The sequence below is a fragment of the Pleurodeles waltl genome, chromosome 2_1 (genome assembly GCF_031143425.1).
Source record: "Pleurodeles waltl isolate 20211129_DDA chromosome 2_1, aPleWal1.hap1.20221129, whole genome shotgun sequence".
NCBI classification, from domain to species: Eukaryota; Metazoa; Chordata; class Amphibia; order Caudata; family Salamandridae; genus Pleurodeles; species Pleurodeles waltl.
In genome coordinates, this window is record NC_090438.1 from 279,304,212 (window position 1) to 279,321,442 (window position 17,231).

General features: G+C 44.6%; 1 protein-coding gene across 4 annotated transcripts in view; it reads right to left on the reverse strand.

The window, feature by feature from the left end:
- The window catches only part of ATP11C (ATPase phospholipid transporting 11C), a 589,522-nt gene that overhangs the window by 248,007 nt on the left and 324,284 nt on the right, over positions 1–17,231 (reverse strand). For all 4 annotated transcript variants that reach the window (XM_069212455.1, XM_069212454.1, XM_069212452.1 and 1 more), the window contains exon 11: positions 14,784–14,934. In XM_069212455.1, coding sequence (XP_069068556.1) covers positions 14,784–14,934 — 151 coding nt within the window. The remainder of the gene's footprint in view (positions 1–14,783; positions 14,935–17,231) is intronic.

Sequence of the window (17,231 nt, forward strand, 5' to 3'; positions counted from 1 at the left end):
ATCTTGTGAAGAAATCTCCAAGGGCTTGAGTTAGAGCTTGCCTCCTGTTGTTTGAAGTCTCAGGGACAGCAAAGACTTCTCTCTGCCAGCACATGGAGTCTCTGGAGAGACTCCTGCTCTGACAAGTGGTGCCCTATCCAGTCACTGGGCCCTTGAAAAGAAAGCTGGTGGAAATCCAAGGAAATCGACTTCGGATGACTTCAGACCGACGCCACTGCTGAATCCGGTGACGCCGCCTGCACCCGACGCCGTAACCTTCGCTGGAACGCGACGCTCTTCGCAGGCCCAACGCCGCTGCAGCCCCGCTGAAGTCCGCGACTCCGTGGAAGTCGCCGCACTATGTCGTGACCGACGCCGCTCGAAGTGCGCGGATTCAAGGTTTCGCACAGATGCCGCGATCCCTGACTTCGCGCATCGGCTTGTTTTTACTCTTCACCAAAGGTACTGTACTTGGGGGTCTACACGACTCCGTGTCCGGCGCCGCTGGTGTCAGCTTGTTGGGAACAACTCCGTCACGACGCAGTGTTAACATCTCATCGAAGCATTTTTGTTTCTAAGCGCTATTTTTTAGTTTAATCTTTAAAAATTCATAACTTGACTTGTGTATGTTGGATTTTTGTCGTTTTGGTCTTGTTTTGTTTAGATAAATATTTCCTATTTTTCTAAACTGGTGTTGTGTCATTTTGTAGTGTTTTCATTAAGTTACTGTGTGTGTTGGTACAAATACTTTACACCTAGCACTCTGAAGTTAAGCCTACTGCTCTGCCAAGCTACCAAGGGGGTAAGCAGGGGTTAGCTGAGGGTGATTCTCTTTTACCCAGACTAGAGTGAGGGTCCTTGCTTGAACAGGGGGTAACCTGACTGTCAACCAAAGACCCCATTTCTAATACATTTAATTTACCCCGATCTTTCCCTAGTGCTTCAGCATTCCAAGAGACCAATGAGAGGTCAGTGTTAGTAACTTGACTGTATCAATTTACCCTTCCACTGAGATCTATTCAGGGCCCCCGCTAACCAATTCCAGTTTTCCTGATTGGGACTGGAGCCCTGATCTTTGGGACCTTCCAACACATTCACTACCCTTGTACCCTGGAATAGGGAAACTTGCACAACTTCGCCTGAGGTGAAAGAATGTTCCTCCCCTCCCCCAGATCACGATAGTATTTGTGGAGTTTAAACTAAGAGTCGTATACTGCTCACCAAGGTACGTTGACTTCTCCCGAACTGGGATAACATCTATGCCCCTGCATTGGAGTTGGGCATAGTTAACCGAATTAATTTCAAAATGGTTTTAGAGGAAAACCATTCCTTTCCCTTACGCCCCCCTATACTGTGGTCAAGAAAGACAATATCAGTACTCTCAATTGAGTTCTTTTATTTCCAAAAAGCAAGACAGTAGAAAGGAACGATTTCGGCATATATTTGAGTCAAATATAGTCAAGAATTCCAAGCAGTCCGGTATCTCCATATGCCCAGCAAGGGGATTATCCCTTCTGAATTTTTCTCCCGCTTTCTGAGTAATGAATCTGAGGGCAAATGTCCATAGCTCTTAGTGGGGCAGTATCAGGCAGGATTACGTTGATGGAATCAGATATAGCACTAGATGTGTCACCTGGAAGATCTGTCTGTCCATGATCTCGCAGCAGTACAACAAGAGTCGCCCCCTCAGGCTTGTTCTGAAAAGTTCTTGAGTAAGGGGACCTGTTCCAACTCGTCTGTAGATTCCACCTGTTCCCTTTCCTCAAACTTAACCTTCTGTGCTTTCTTTTTAGAAAGTCGCCAGTTCCTTTTTTTCCAGTCGTTTTCCCTCTTGTTTTAATTGCTTTACTAGTCTTTTCCATGACGATTTCATTTTGATCCATCGACTTTAAAGATAGATGATATTCAGGAAGAAAGATTGGGAATGGAGCCATCTGAGGATTTAGAGTGGGTTCCTTTTTCTGGACATCATGGGCCAATGGTAGAATATTGTGCGGTGAATTCATACTAGAAAAGAGGTTGTCTAGGTTTAGGAGGCTGGCCTGGCTTGTAGTGGGTACCAGCGGTACTTACACCTTGTGCCAGGTCCAGTTATCCCTTATTAGTGTAGAAGAGGTGTTTCTAGCAGCTTAGACTGATAGAAGGTAGCTATGGCAAAGCAGCTTAGGCTGAACTAGGAGACATGTAAAGCTCCTACTATACCACTTATATCATATGCACAATATCATAAGAAAACACAATACACAGAGTTACTAAAAATAAAGGTACTTTATTTTTATGACAATATGCCACAAGTATCTCAGTGAGTACCCTCAGTAAGAAGGTAAGTACTATACACAAGTTATATGTACACAAACCAAAATTAGGTAAGTAAGAGCAAGAAAAGTAATGCAAACAGTGTAGAATTACAATAGATTGCATTAGGAGCACATAGGTATAGGGGCAACCCAAACCATATACTCCAAAAGTGGAATGCGAACCACGAATGGACCCAGACCTATGGGAGCTTGTAGAGGGTCGCTGGGACTGTAAGAAAACAGTGCGGGTTAGAAAAATACCCCACCCCAAGACCCTGAAAAGTAGGAGTGAAGTACACCTACTACCCGCAGAGAGCACAGAAGTCGTGATAGGGGGATTCTGCAGGGAGAACAAACACCAGCAGTGCACTGACAACGGATTTCTGGACCTGAGCACCTGTAAGACAAGGGGACCAAGTCCAATAGTCGCGACAGTGTCTGGTGGTGCAGGAGCCCAGGAAACCCCAGCTGAAGGTGCAAGGAAGCTGCCACCGGTTGGAAGAAACTTGGAGTTCTGCAAGGAAGAAGACGACTAGGAACTTCTCCTTTGGAAGACGGATGTCCCACGTCGCGATGAAGCTTGCAGAGGTGTTCCCACGCAAAAAGACCGCAAACAAGCCTTGCTAGCTGCAAGGGTCGCGGTAGAGGTTTTTGGGTGCTGATGAGGACCAGGAGGGACCAGGATGTCGCCTTTTGGAGGAGGAGACAGAGGGGGCGCTCAGCAACTCAGAGAGCCCTCACAGAAGCAGGCAGCACCCGCAGAAGTACCCAAACAGGCACTTAGAAGTTCACACGAAGTCACAAAAGGGAGTCCCACGATGCCGGAGGACAACTCAGAAGGTTGTGCACTGCAGGACAGAGTGCTGGGGACCCAGGCTTGGCTGTGCACGAAGGAAATCCTGGAAGAGTGCACAGGAGCCAGAGCAGCTGCAAATCACGCAGTACACAGCTTTGCAGTCTAGCGTGGGGAGGCAAGGACTTACCTCCACCAAACTTGGACTGAAGAGTCACTGGACTGTGGGAGTCACTTGGACAGAGTTGCTGTGTTCCAGGGAACACGCTCGTCAGGATGAGAGGGGACCCAGAGGACCAGTGATGCAGTCTTTTGGTGCCTGCATTAGCAGGGGGAAGATTCCGTCGACCCACTGGAGATTTCTTCGGAGCTTCCGGTGCAGGGTGAAGGCAGGCTACCCCCAGAGCATGCACCACCTGGAAACAGTCGCGAAAGCCAGCAGGATTAGGCGCTACAATGTTGCTGGTAGTCGTCTTGCTACTTTGTTGCGGTTTTGCAGGCGTCCTGGAGCAGTCAGCGGGAGATGCAGGGAACTCTGGTGAGCTCTTGCATTCGTTATCTGAAGAATTCCCCTAAATAGCCAGAAAAGGAGGTTTGGCTACTAAGGAAGGAGGATTGGCTACCAAGAGAGGAAAGAGCCTATCAGACGGAGCCTCTGACGTCACCTGCTGGCACTGGCCACTCAGAGCAGTCCAGTGTGCCCCCAACACCTCTGTTTCCAAGATGGCAGAGGTCTGGGACACAATGGAGGAGCTCTGGTCACCTCCCCTGGGAGGTACTGGTCAGGAGAGTGGTCACTCCCCTCTCCTTTGTCCAGTTTCACGCCAGTGCAGGGCTGGGGGATCCCTGAACCTGTGTAGACTGGCTTATGCAGAGATGGGCACCATATGTGCCCATCAAAGCATTTCCAGAGACTTGGGGAGGCTACTCCTCCCCAGCCCTTCACACCTATTTCCACCCTCTCTCAGAGGAAATCCTTTGTTCTGCCTTCCTGGGCCAGGGCTGCCTGGACCCCAGGAGGGCAGAAACCTGTCTGAGGGGTTGGCAGGAGGAGCAGCAGCTGCAGTGGAGACCCCGGAAAGGCAGTTTGGCAGTACCCGGGTTCTGTGCCAGAGACCCGGGGGATCATGGAATTGTCACAATTCCATGATCTTAGACATGTTACATGGCCATGTTCGGAGTTACCATTGTGACGCTATACATAGGTAGTGACCTATGTATAGTGCACGCGTGTAATGGTGTCCCCGCACTCACAAAGTCTGGGGAATTTGCTCTGAACGATGTGGGAGCACCTTGGCTAGCGCCAGGGTGCCCACACACTAAGTAACTTTGCACCCAACCTTCACCAGGTGAAGGTTAGACATATAGGTGACTTATAAGTTACTTATGTGCAGTGGTAAATGGCTGTGAAATAACGTGGACGTTATTTCACACAGGCTGCAGTGGCAGGCCTGTGTAAGAATTTTCAGAGCTCCCTATGGGTGGCAAAAGAATTGCTGCAGCCCATAGGGATCTCCTGGAAGCCCAATACCCTGGGTACCTCAGTACCATATACAAGGGAATTATATGAGTGTACCAGTATGCAAATGTGAATTGGTAAATGTAGTCACTAGCCTGTTAGTGACAAATTTGGAAAGCAGAGAGAGAATAACCACTGAGGTTCTGGTTAGCAAAGCCTTAGTGAGACAGTTAGGCATCACACAGGGAACACATACAGTGCACATACTTATGAGCACTGGGGGACTGCCTGGCAGGGTCCCAGTGACACAAGACTAAAACAAGATACATACAGTGAAATATGGGGGTAACATGCCAGGCAAGATGGTACTTTCCTACACCAGGGAATATATCTCATTCTCTTTGGGGGCCAAATTCACTAGTGTAGTGACTACTTCGTCCAAATGTGGTTTTCCTGCTTGGGTTCCTTTATTGGAGTGGAAGAACCTTTCACCTGTGTTCGTCAAGTCTTCAGCAATTGGGACCTGCAAACAAGTACCATTTATATTTAGACCCAAGCCTTTACATACCTCCTTTTTGATTATCTTGGCCGACTCGTCGGGACAGTGGCTCACATTTTGATTTACTAGTAAGAATTTTAGAATGGAAACAGGAATATCTTGAGTGTGATCAGAGTTTTTTATGGATTTTTTCGAGAATTTCCAAAATAGACGATAGGATTCTTTCGAGACATTAAAGGATTCAGAAAGGATTGTGTTGTTCTGGTGGACATACTAAGTTTCGGGTTTCTGAAGATCTTATATCTGAAAGAAAGTGGTCCGAAGGAGTACTACTAAAGAGCTTTAGCATAGGGGAATCGATATTCGATTGTGCTACTACGGGCGTTATTGGGATGAATTGAGTGGCAATTCTGCGGCCGGGCACCTCATCTGAATCAATATCGGGAAGAATAAACTCCATAATTTCAGCTTGGTTGGACCTACTCAGGAGGGGGGAGGCGTTCAGAACAGCTGATCCCTCCCTGGCAGTGTAGCCATCATCCGTCAAGATATTCAAATCATTACCGTGGGCGGAACCCTGGGCGGAACCTTGATGGATATTATTGTTGACGCCGAATGTATTTCCTGCCTTGACCATTATTTTCTCACAAGAATCCTTTAGAAGAAATGGGAGGATAGAGTTCAAACTTTTTACATTTATGTGTTGCACCCCCTTGTTTCTTAGGGGGTTTGATTTGGGTTTTTTGCAGGCCCGACTAAGGAATGACCTACTCCTTCTCATACGTTTATTAGTCATTTTTATTTATTCCTGATCTTTTTATTTCCTTTCTACTATAATCTGCTTTTATCCTGGATGTACTCTCCCAGAAAACCAATTTTCCTGTCAAGAGTTGTTTGACGATCCACCAGGACCTAGTATGTATCTGGTATGTTTCTGGCTATGATTTTCCTGCTACGCCCTTCTAATTCACTCTGAAATACGGGCACTCACTCGGTCACAAGGTACTTGATCCACGAACAGTCCACCGACCTTGAGTACCCCTTTCATCACAATTGCAGACAGACTGAGGTTCAACAAAAAACAAAATAGGGCAGAGCGGAGCAGATCAGGGCGAGTCAAAGCCAGGCCAGAGGAAAAGAAATAACATGTGTGAGGTCAGCAACAAGTCACAGTACCTTAATGTCAGGTGACAGGCCCCCCCTTCAGTTCCCGACTCAACCAGCTCTCAGCCAGGCCAGCAGTTCTTCGCCACCTGCTAGCCTTGTTCCTCTGTGTCTGATTCCTCTGTGTAGCTAGCTCCTACGTGCTTCCTCGGTGTTCAGGCTCTTTCCTTGAGTGGTTGGGGGGATTTCTTTCTTCTTTCCCCTCTCACACAGACTTTCTTGCTACCAGAAGCTCCACCGAGCTTCCAAGTTATCCTGGATCAGGGGTAGGAAAGGGTAGCATAAGTGGCGAATTACTTTCCTGCAACTTTTCTTGCCGTGACTCTTGATGTGTTTACTCTGCCACTCCCACTACAGCCGCTTTATGTTCCCCGAAGTGGAAGAAAGGGGTGACCCGCCTGCCCCGGCGTCTTTTCAGTCTTTTATACAAATGTCGCTAGTACCGCTACTGCTGCTGTATTCTGCCTCCACCTCCCTTCCAGCACTACCACTGTGTTATATGCAGTGTGATACACGCCCTGGGGTGGGAGCGTGGGCAGGAGTGGGAGCAGGAGAATATGCGGGCGGCTTTGCGGTATCACTATCACTTCCCGGCGTCTTCTCCCGCACTGCCACTATTCTATCAGCTCCCTAGGGCGGGAGCGTCACTTTCACTTTCCGGGAGCAAAAGCAGGCTCCTCGTAGCTTGCGCTGCCCTTGGCTGCACAGAGTCTCTTGGCTTGTGGAGACTTTGTCCACCTGGAAACGGGAGTGGGAGCAGGGAACAGCCCCACCCCCCGTAGCTAGCACTGTCTGCGGCGCGCTTTCTCACGGTTTCTCGCTTAGCTGCGCGAGCAAAGAGCAAGCTCCTCGTAGCTTGCAGCAACTTTGCCCTCCTGGAAACCCTCCTGGGAGCGGGAGCGAGGGACAGCCTCCCTGTAGCTTGCGCCATCCACAGTGCGGTTTCTACCCTCACGAGCAAAGGGCAGGCAAAGAGCAGGCTCCTCGTAGATTGCACTGCCCCAGCACGGCACGGTACTTCTCGACTCACCGCAACTTTGCAGCGACGCATGCACTCTTATCCCCCTGCGACGCGGGAGCAGAAGCGAGAGCTTACGCTTACGCAGAAGTTTAAAATGGTGGTGTTTGATATAAACAAAACCAAGTTGAGATAATAAATGTCTGTCAAACTGGTGTTTAAATCATTAATTTTGTTAATGAAAATACATCGTTCTGTGTTTTATAGGTAAGTTATTAGGAGGTCACACTGCGAACATTGAGAAGTCTGCATTCTCCTTTCCTAAGTAATTATTACTTTGCTTAGATCCCTGTTTTAGTGGTTTTAAAGACGTGCTATTTTAATTCTTCTATATTCTGTTCATACACCACAGGATACGTAATAGCATTGTTTAGGCTAGCCTAAGCATTACCTGTTATATTACCTTGTTCCTCAGGTAAGTAACGCAAACGTTCCGCAAAGTGAGTTGTTGAGACTGATGAAGCTTTTTGATTCAAAGCCATCTTGTGCAGTATCGGAGAAAAGAATCCCAGAAATCTGAAGAAAACCACAAGATGACCACTGCTGTCATTCCTGTCTTTCTATTGAGGCCTAATGCTTAATCTACTGTCGCATCTGATTTGAAGTTTCTGCCGAGGTTTGATTAATGCAGCGCCCCTTGTGGCAGTTCACCAAACGCACTCACAGCGGCACTTTTTTTAGGTGCAGTTTTACTCGCTGGAGAACACTAACGTGCACTTTTTTGGGCAATGAGGAATCTGGAGAATTCTAAACTTCACAGACAAAGTCAAACGAGATGAGAGAATGAGAGAGAGATAGGGCGAGCAAAAGAATCTGGGTAGGAGGGATGAAGGTGCGACTGGGTGTGCAACAGAAAGTCAAATGGAAGGCGAGACCCACCTGAGCGGCTGCCCCCCACTACATAATCTGGGTATTTGATACTGTTCTATGATCACCTTCACCGTGGTCGTTCAGGGTTACTGTACTTCACTAGGATCATGGAATGATGTTTGCATATGAAAAACGAAATAAAAACAGTTTAAAAAAAGAAAATATGGAAATTGAGACTCTTCCCATCCTCCTCTGCACTACCACCTGTGCAAATATTAAGTTTTACAGATGACATGAATCTGCACGTGAAAGCATCAATTACTTGTACAGCATGCCGGGATGTTTCATAAGGTGTTCACTGAATAATTTAACATAATTATGGAAAAACACCTGTTTTCATTTAAGGAAGAGAAGAAACACATTTAGCCTTCCTCTCCGCCGTCTCCTTTTCCCCATTACTCCTTTAAACAGTGTTTTTCAGCCTGGTGCTTTGGTTCAGAGAGGTTTCCCAGAAATGGAGGAACATAATTACAGTAACTGTTTTTATACATCTGAGTGCTTCACTGACCACCTCAGTCGCTCACCATAGCAGACAATCGGGTTGTGATTCACTTCACTTACTTAACATGGTACATAAATAGAAACTCCTATTATTGTTTTTTTCTCGAAATTAGCTGCTTTCTCTATTAGCTTTGATATCCAACCCACTGGAATACGACATGTGCCGCAGCCCTACAGAGCTCATAAGCTGATTAAGTCAAGGCAAACTCAGCCTTAGATGAAGAACAATAGTTAGAGTGGGCAGCATCCAAGATGGTCGAGATGAGCGATCTGTCTTTTGAAAGAATTTTGCAGGATATTGATGGGGAAAGGTAAAGGAGAAATGAGAAGAACATTTCTCAAAGGACTTGGAGATGTTTTTTGAGGAGGGGGGTCATCAAAGAGTGTTTCCAAGAAGAGAGGATAAGAAGTGGACATAGATGTATTATGTATAACCTGTAATGTCTGGGCTACCAAACGGGCATCCTGAAGGGGAACATCTGGAGGACAAGGATCAAGCAGAGAGCCAGAAGAAGTGGAACACATAAGTTCTAGGATGTCCTTTATAAACAAGCATTTGCAATGCAATGGGTCTCGCATTGCGTCGAGTTAAAGCTATTAGTGTTGTAAACTCCTAACCGGACTTCTCTTGACACACTAAAGGAAAAAAAACATTAAATTAAAGAAAAAGTAGTTCAGAGACCATGGAGCCTCGTATGTTTCCAGTAGGTTATGGTGCTCTCGAGGAGGGCTAAACACCAGAAAAGGTATGGCATGCCTTTCACGAATGAAAACAAGCAGATTTTAAAAGGCAAGCCCACGAACCAATGAAAGTGACTGACGTAACATAAGTGTGGTTAAAATCCCCCTAAAGAGAAATTAGAAGAGGGGTGGAGTGCTTTGCGCTCGCCCCTTCAAAGGAGAACAGTCTAAAACAAGAGCAGAATTAACCGTATCAGTGGGTGGCAATGATGGGCAATATAGTGGCCACAGGATGCGAACAAGGAAATAGCTGCAGATTGTGGGTCGTTTTATCTGTGGAATAGTCTGAGAGACTGACACAACTCTAGCACTCTGGTGAGGGTAAAGAGTGTCCAATATTCAAAAGCTCTTCTGTAGCACTGTGAGAGCTGACAATCTTGGCCACAAAATAATTAGACAGGTAGTGGGGACAACAAGTTGGTTGTAAGAACCAGGTGTTACTGAAAAAATGCATAGCTTGCTCAATCGACAAATTAGCCAAGTACATGAAATCTTGTAATTAGTGAACAACGCTCTCAGTTTTTATTGTATAAAGGCATCTGTCAGTTTAATATAAGGATGATTTTTTCGAGATGCCATCCGATACAAAGAGATTGACTTATTTTTACGTGTACACAGCAAAAACAAAGCAGGGGGTTCTTCTGTAAAATTTTGTAATTCTGGGACATGATACGGCGCATCTTATTCTTGTTAAAACCTAACATAAACCAGAAAATTTAAATTCACTCCGCAGAACACAAAAACAAATACCAAAAAACTATTTTGCGGTCAAAGCAGCAGCTACTTTAATAACACAGTAAAGACTGAGCATTGTATGTTCACTTGAATGTGTGACTGAGCACATGTCCATTGTGTCTGAAAACAAGGGCTGTTGCACATTGCCACACATCTCCAACCACAGCCTAATTTAGGGTATGGTGGAGAGGCAGCACTGCAGAACTTGTCATTCCCGCACTCTATTCGAGGCATTGGAAGTACCGGTTTACACCAGCAGAGCTGGTCTGATGCCCCGTCCACCAAAAGGTTGCAAGGGCAGGGAAAATGCAGAATGATCCCCATGTGTAAGGAGAAAGTTCCTTGCACATCGGGGTCTTTTATTTCTTGCTTCCTGCTTTGGGAGTTTGTTTTCTATGAACAAAAAATTTGCTAAGCTGGTGCTGTAAACATGCCACCTGCATGGAAAACTTTTAGTGTGGCTCCCTTTGCAGCACAGAGGTCCCTACCAGTCAGGCTGAGATCTATAAATAGCGCAGACGACCTCTGCGACTTGGTCAAACCTGGGGACCATCCAGGAGGATCTCAATAAGGTTGCTTTTAGGTAAAGTATTTCAGGAATGAATGATTCAGATTGGTGAAAAGACATAGGCTAACTGAAGCAACAAGAAATTGTTTTTTAACTGGCGTCTAAAAACCCATCTTTTTTTGTGATCACCCCCATGTTTTGCTTACTGCTATTGCTGGGGCATCACTTTCTAATTTCCACTGTATGAGCCCTGACCCCTAAAACAAATTAAAATTGCCCCACACCCTGATCGGCATTTTTAACTTTCCAATGAAGCTATAGTATAAGGTGAAGGAAAGTACACCAATGACATGGAAAGTTAAATGTCACCTGTGGACTGCAGCACATGTGAAATCCACTAGGCGGATAAAACAAAAGCATGGTTTCAGGCCTACTGGTGCCGCCTGATCGATGCAGCTGTTAACCCTGCAGACGAGCCTCTCACAATAACAAAGACAGGAAATGAATATCATAGCCAAAGGGATAACAGCATTTTCTCAGGGTTACAAGTAGGCGCCTTTACCAAGAATGTCGATTTCAAATGCAGACCTATGTAATTTGGATAATTTGAAATGCTACCTTTCACCGAAAAACATGGGTGCAAAGATCGGAACGATGCAGGGCTTGACCCAATAAAAGAAAAGATGTGCTGTTTGGTATCAGTATTGTTTGACCTAATGAGAATATGTAACATTTTGAAAAAACTAAATTAAAACAAGACATTTCTCAAGAGATGTGCCGGAAGAGGCAGTCATTACTTTTTCTCAACAACTTTAATTTTATTGTTTTAGAAGATCGAAAACAGATGAAAAGAATAAGTATCCATTATACTTATACAGATATTCATCACATAACAAATATTGGCAAAGCCAATAGTTTGCATCTTTGGGATCTATTGGCTTATCCAATACCTTTTTAGCCATGCTATAGAACATCTCCGATGGCGAGTTGAGAAAAACAAAGCCTATTGCGTCATTTTGTATGCAAGCACACCAAGCATGCATGTGCCTAAAAAATGCAGCCACTTTTTTTTTTTTTTTTTAGTTTTAGTTTTTATTTGCTGATTCAACTTGGATTGGCAAAAGAAAAAAAAACACGAAAGTGTTTTTTTCTTTTGGAAAGTGGGTGGAGTAGAGGAAGGGGGGTAATGGGTATGGAAGAAACCTGGGGGTAAGTGGGTGGGAGAAGCAACACAGAAGTCAGAATAAGAACATAGCAAGGCATCCATGCTTCTGGGGAGGGATGAACACAAGAAGAGGAAGGAAATCTCACAAATGCTAACGAATAAGAAGTAAGCAACTGAGAGTGACAGTGAAGCCAACCAACAGTAAGCAACGACTCTGCACCAGCTGTAGCCTAACAATACGTTTTGCAATAGCCGCACATGCAATGTCTAGCAACAAGACCTAAAATCCTTGAGATGTGGGCTCCTCGAGCCTTTCAGTAAATGAACGCCAGTTGGTTTCGGTGAACAACATCATGGACCGAAATGATAGGGGCAGTAACAAGTTACTTTGCTCACCTGTATGAGGCCAGACCAACCGCCTCACCGAAACCATACCCTCTGACAAGGAAATGTTTAGACATTTCTCGCCAGACCAGTATTTTGTTTTATTCCTGGAGAACAAAGATTATCTGTGCTGCTTTGGAACACAAATGAAAAGGGAACTGCATTTCAGAGGTGCTCGTCAAAAAAAGTCTACGTGCATGAGAGAAAGTGGCAATACTTTGTTTTTCTTCAAAATACCGATTTCTGTATTTTATTCTAAGTAATCAGTATTTTGAGGAAAAACACTCCGCTGCCACCTCTCTGTGTGGTAGGCATGGTTTACCATCATTGTTGGAACCCCCTGTTGAAAAGCATGCCTGTTATACTTTCCAAATCAGTGCCCGAAATGTTGAGCATTGCGTTTGAAGACTGATAGTAAGGGGCTGCCTGATAGCTGCCTGAATTGAACTACTGGGGCCTCGCCAAAGGAAAAATAATTGCAAGCATGCAATATATTTTTATTAAATAAAAAAGGCACATTAGATTATCAACTGTGGCGCTGCAAGGCCCTTCTTTTGGGAAGAATGTGCACTTTGTGCACAAGCAGAATGCAATCAGTCAATGGCGGCAGTGACACAGTGGGCTGACCCTTTACCCTGTTATGTATGCTAAGATGGGCAGAAGCAAAGAGTGAATGACAAAAGGCCACAGTATGCAAGGATCACATATATTGTTTCTTAAAATCAAGAATTTAGCCTAACACCTAAAGCTGCTGGCAGGCCAGGCCTAAAAATATTTCTCTAAAAGTGAGCGGTGGAAGGAAACAAGTAAAAAGGATGTGCTCTAGGGGAGCGGCAAACACAAGCTGGACAAGGCAAGGATCAGTATACAAGCAAACAAATGAAAGTGGCAATCAATTCAAACATTTGTGAGCAATGGGCGGACTTTAAGGCCACTGTAAATTCTTGGTAAGCTGAAATAGGTATTTAGCAAACAGACAGCTTGCACTGTGGTAGGTTCGATCTAAAAACGAAACAGAGCTGGGGAGGGAGAACGTTTAGTACCTAGAGCTTTAAACATGCACTAAAAGGGCAAGGATTGAAATTGAAAATCTGACCTACTGACACATTTTCCACCAAATACATTTACATCAACACAAACAGGATTCTAACACCGTTGTAATGTACATAATGTAGATTTAGCACATAATCACCTTATGGAACAAGCTACTTATGTCCGTTAATGCACTTTCTGGTAGAGACTCCAAATAGCGTCAGATTCCTCACCTTTTCAATATTCCCCATGCATCAGACTAGATCTGGAAGCTTTTCAGCAGTACCTCTGTGTGCCAGTGGGTGGCGTTGTGAGGCTCCGCTCTGATGCAATTCCGCTCCAACTGCGACCCCTGCTAACCCCTAAATGACATCCATGGGCAGGATACAACCCTGTCTACCCTGTAGGGGACATTTCAGTCCCAACACCAATAATGAAATGTATGGCCAGAAAAACAGCTATTCAGCTTTTCCTCACCCAGTATTTGCAGTTCGAGGTTAGAATAACAGTAGGAAAAGAAGCCATTCAGAGAGAAGGATAAAAAACATAATCCTTATCCCCAGGAAACGCATGCATTTAGAATGAAATCTGACAATAAAAACATTGACAGAAGCAAAACATTGTGAACCAAGATAAACACTAAAAGGCCGAGAACAGTGTAATTGCATCTTCTTCACAAAGTGGTAACAAGCATTGGCAAATCCAAACGTTCTAGCTATGCCAGTGCTTGTTTGCTACTGCTATAGCTTTACCAATGACAGTAAAACGGTGATGCAAGCATCAGCAAAGCCAATACTGAAGTGTAGCCGTTGTGGTCTATTTCTTCGTATACTTTGAAAATGGCTATCATGTTTTAATTTTCTAGCGGGTTTGAGTGCCCACAGTACACATGCATAGATTGTTTGCACTCTGCAAGTAATCTGTGGCAGGTCTACATTCGATAACGATGGATATGCATGCATTGCCATGCATACTTACTCTGATTTTTGTGAATCCATTATGATTGGACAATCTAAGCAAACGATAGGAGGAAACCTACAACGAGCATTGACAGGCTTGCTTGTGCTTCGAGTCTACAGTGCACACAGAGTAGTGGATATCTTCCAGGTGGCACTGTCTGACGAGGTTTGCTACTTTTCACATTTGCACCCGATCAAACCCCACTGTACTATTATTTACTGCATTACTGTAGCCAGCAGGCTGGCAGCGATAAGTTGGCGAAACAACTGACAAAGTAAACATGAAACAATATACAATTGATACTGTATTTTAAAGAGGCCATCCGGTGCATGATATCCCACCTGGCCTCAAAACCCAAGGACACCAAACAAATACAAGAGCAAACCAGAATGTCCACGTGAACCTGGGTATAATTATCACAAAACACATTTTCATGTGAAACTCATTTTCAATCAATTTAATTATAGCAGAAAAATCTTGCTACTGGTTAACTCATACAAAAAAATCTTAATTGAAGATGAAAATCATCTGTCTAGAAGCTTTAAAAAAACTCCCTCGAATCCAGTACAAACACACATGCGAAAACGTGTTTTTAATGCTTAGGAAGCTGCACCAGCATATAATGGTGAATCATTTTTATAATAATACTTTAGGAAAATAAACAAGCGATCGTCGTACCTTGAATGACTCCTTTTCTTTCCGCGTTTTTTCACTGTACCAAGGCTCGTCATTGGCGGGGTCACTCTGCCAGACGTACTTCAAAGTAGTGCACACGATGGCCTTGCAGAGCAGGATACACAGATACACGATCAAAAAAGCATTAATAGACCTGAAATAAACAAAGGGCAGAATTAGACACCAACACAAACGCGGCTGCAGTCCCAAGGCACAGCCCCGCCTCGAACACGGTCCTTGGCTCTACATTAAAGTCCTCGTTCAAAGCCCCACGTATCTGTGTGCCCTGTGCACGTTGGTCACATCGGCTGACAGAGGTTAGAGGACTGTAATAAATTAAGCATTTTATCACCCGACCCATTAAACAATACAAATATAATTGATCAAACGTTACTGTGTTTGAGGAGACGGTTAAGGGTGGAACCCATGTGGAGATTCCTGGTGAAATGGATGTGAAACTGTCTGCGCCAACGAGAGTACACTCACACCATAAAAGTCTGACTTATAACATTGGGTTCTTACAGTGCTTATTTTGAGCCGGTGGGGGGCACCAGCACTTATTTGGGGGGGCAAGCACTAATATTTTTTGCGTCAGGCATTTACTGAGAGCAAAACACACATGGGAAAGATGGAAGAAGAGAACGACGGAAAAGCGTCACAAACAGAGAAAGCTGCAAGAGTGAGGTGAAGGTGCAGGGAGTGGCTATACGTGGAAAAAGATGCCCGAAATGGCTTTAAGGAATATCCTGCCTGATTGCTTCCTACCATTTTCATAAAACATGTAGAGCGAGGAGCAGCCATTAAGGTAGCATGACATCTCCTTTATACAGATATTTCGATCAGAGATGACAGCATCTGTAAACTCATCCATCAAACTGCATGATTTACACAGTTTTTGAAACTAACACTAGAGAAGGGCAAATGTAAGACTCACATTCCCTTTGATGCACCCTGAAACACTTGATTGATTTTCGAACTCCCTTGTGACTACCTTCCTTAGCTGGTATAGCTAGCGTACACTACGTTGTTGGGGATGTAGACCTTTAAGGGTCAGGTGATCGAGTATTGTTCGGACAGGCACGTGCACTGCGCACTTTGCCATAACACCTAAAAAGTATGGGCCATTTGGGATTTTAGTGACAGGTGGCAGCTTGGCCCTTAAATCACGATTCTTGGACAAAATCCAAGAGTTGTTATCCAATGTAAAACTGTATATATTAAATTCAAAACTGGCCACAAGTTTCAAAGTAACCTGACTTCACCTTTGACTTTCGATTAGAAACCTAAATTTTACAAATGTGTAGCTTGAAAGCAACTCCCTCTCTACCACGGAACGTCATCTCCACACACAAATGAAATCCTGCTAGCTAGCAGTCTGGACTTCAAACCGACCATCATATCAGCAACCACAGTGCTGCATGCTTCATCAAGGAACTAAATAAACGTGATCGCATCACCTCCCACCATTTAAATATTTGAATTGACATCTCTTGCTCAAGCCTAAGTAACTTTCGATATCCGCTGTCACTTGAAAATCAGCGACAATCGAAAGCACCTCCCTACCTGTCGCAAAACCGAAATTCTTGGAGGCCAATGCACCACAAACAGGGAGGTAAAATGCAAAGAGCCCCAGTAATACTGCTTCTGTAGTTATGCACTTGGAACCTCAATGAACTTCCCTTCACATACTGGGGAGAAACAAATACTCCTGCAAATCAGAAAATAATTGAAGACACAGCTCTTTAAAGTGCACTTAATCCACCACAGAGAAAGGGCTCTGCCTCAAAACCATGTTAGATTTTCATCTATACCATCCTCTCAGCTCTACAGTGCTCTAATGCTCACTAGATATGTTAAAACCTAAAAATACCAAGACATTAAATAACAAAAACTTTATGAATGTAGGTTTACAAATTGAAATAACAGCAGACTTCTATATGGCTAGAACATTGGAAATCTTTCACTTAGTCTGAGTAACTGCCATAAATTGACTTGGACCTGTTTGAATCAACCAATGCCCCAATGTGAAGTTGTTGTCAGTCCTCTTCGTCCTGTCTGGAAATAAGCTTGAAGGTGCTGTCGAAGCTCTGCAGGTCTGCTATTCCCCTCCATTGCCTGCATAGAAGCGCCCATCAATCCACGGAGACCAGAGCGCCAAAGTATAAACCTGAAGCTAGTTCAAGCCCCCATCAAGCGACCAGAGGCATGCTGTTGAAGAATCAACTTCCACAATAGATATTCATGAACATCCACTGAAACCCCCACAAAGATGGAGGAGGGTTGCCTGAGACATTGACTGCAAAATCTACAGGTGAGACAGCTGATAAATATGCCTGCTGGATACACCCTCACATGCACCATCATTTGTGATTTCTATCCCGTTTGCACTCCACTGACCTGCCACTGTGACAGTCAAACACCCGAATGGCTATAGACTTTGCTGCACCCAGA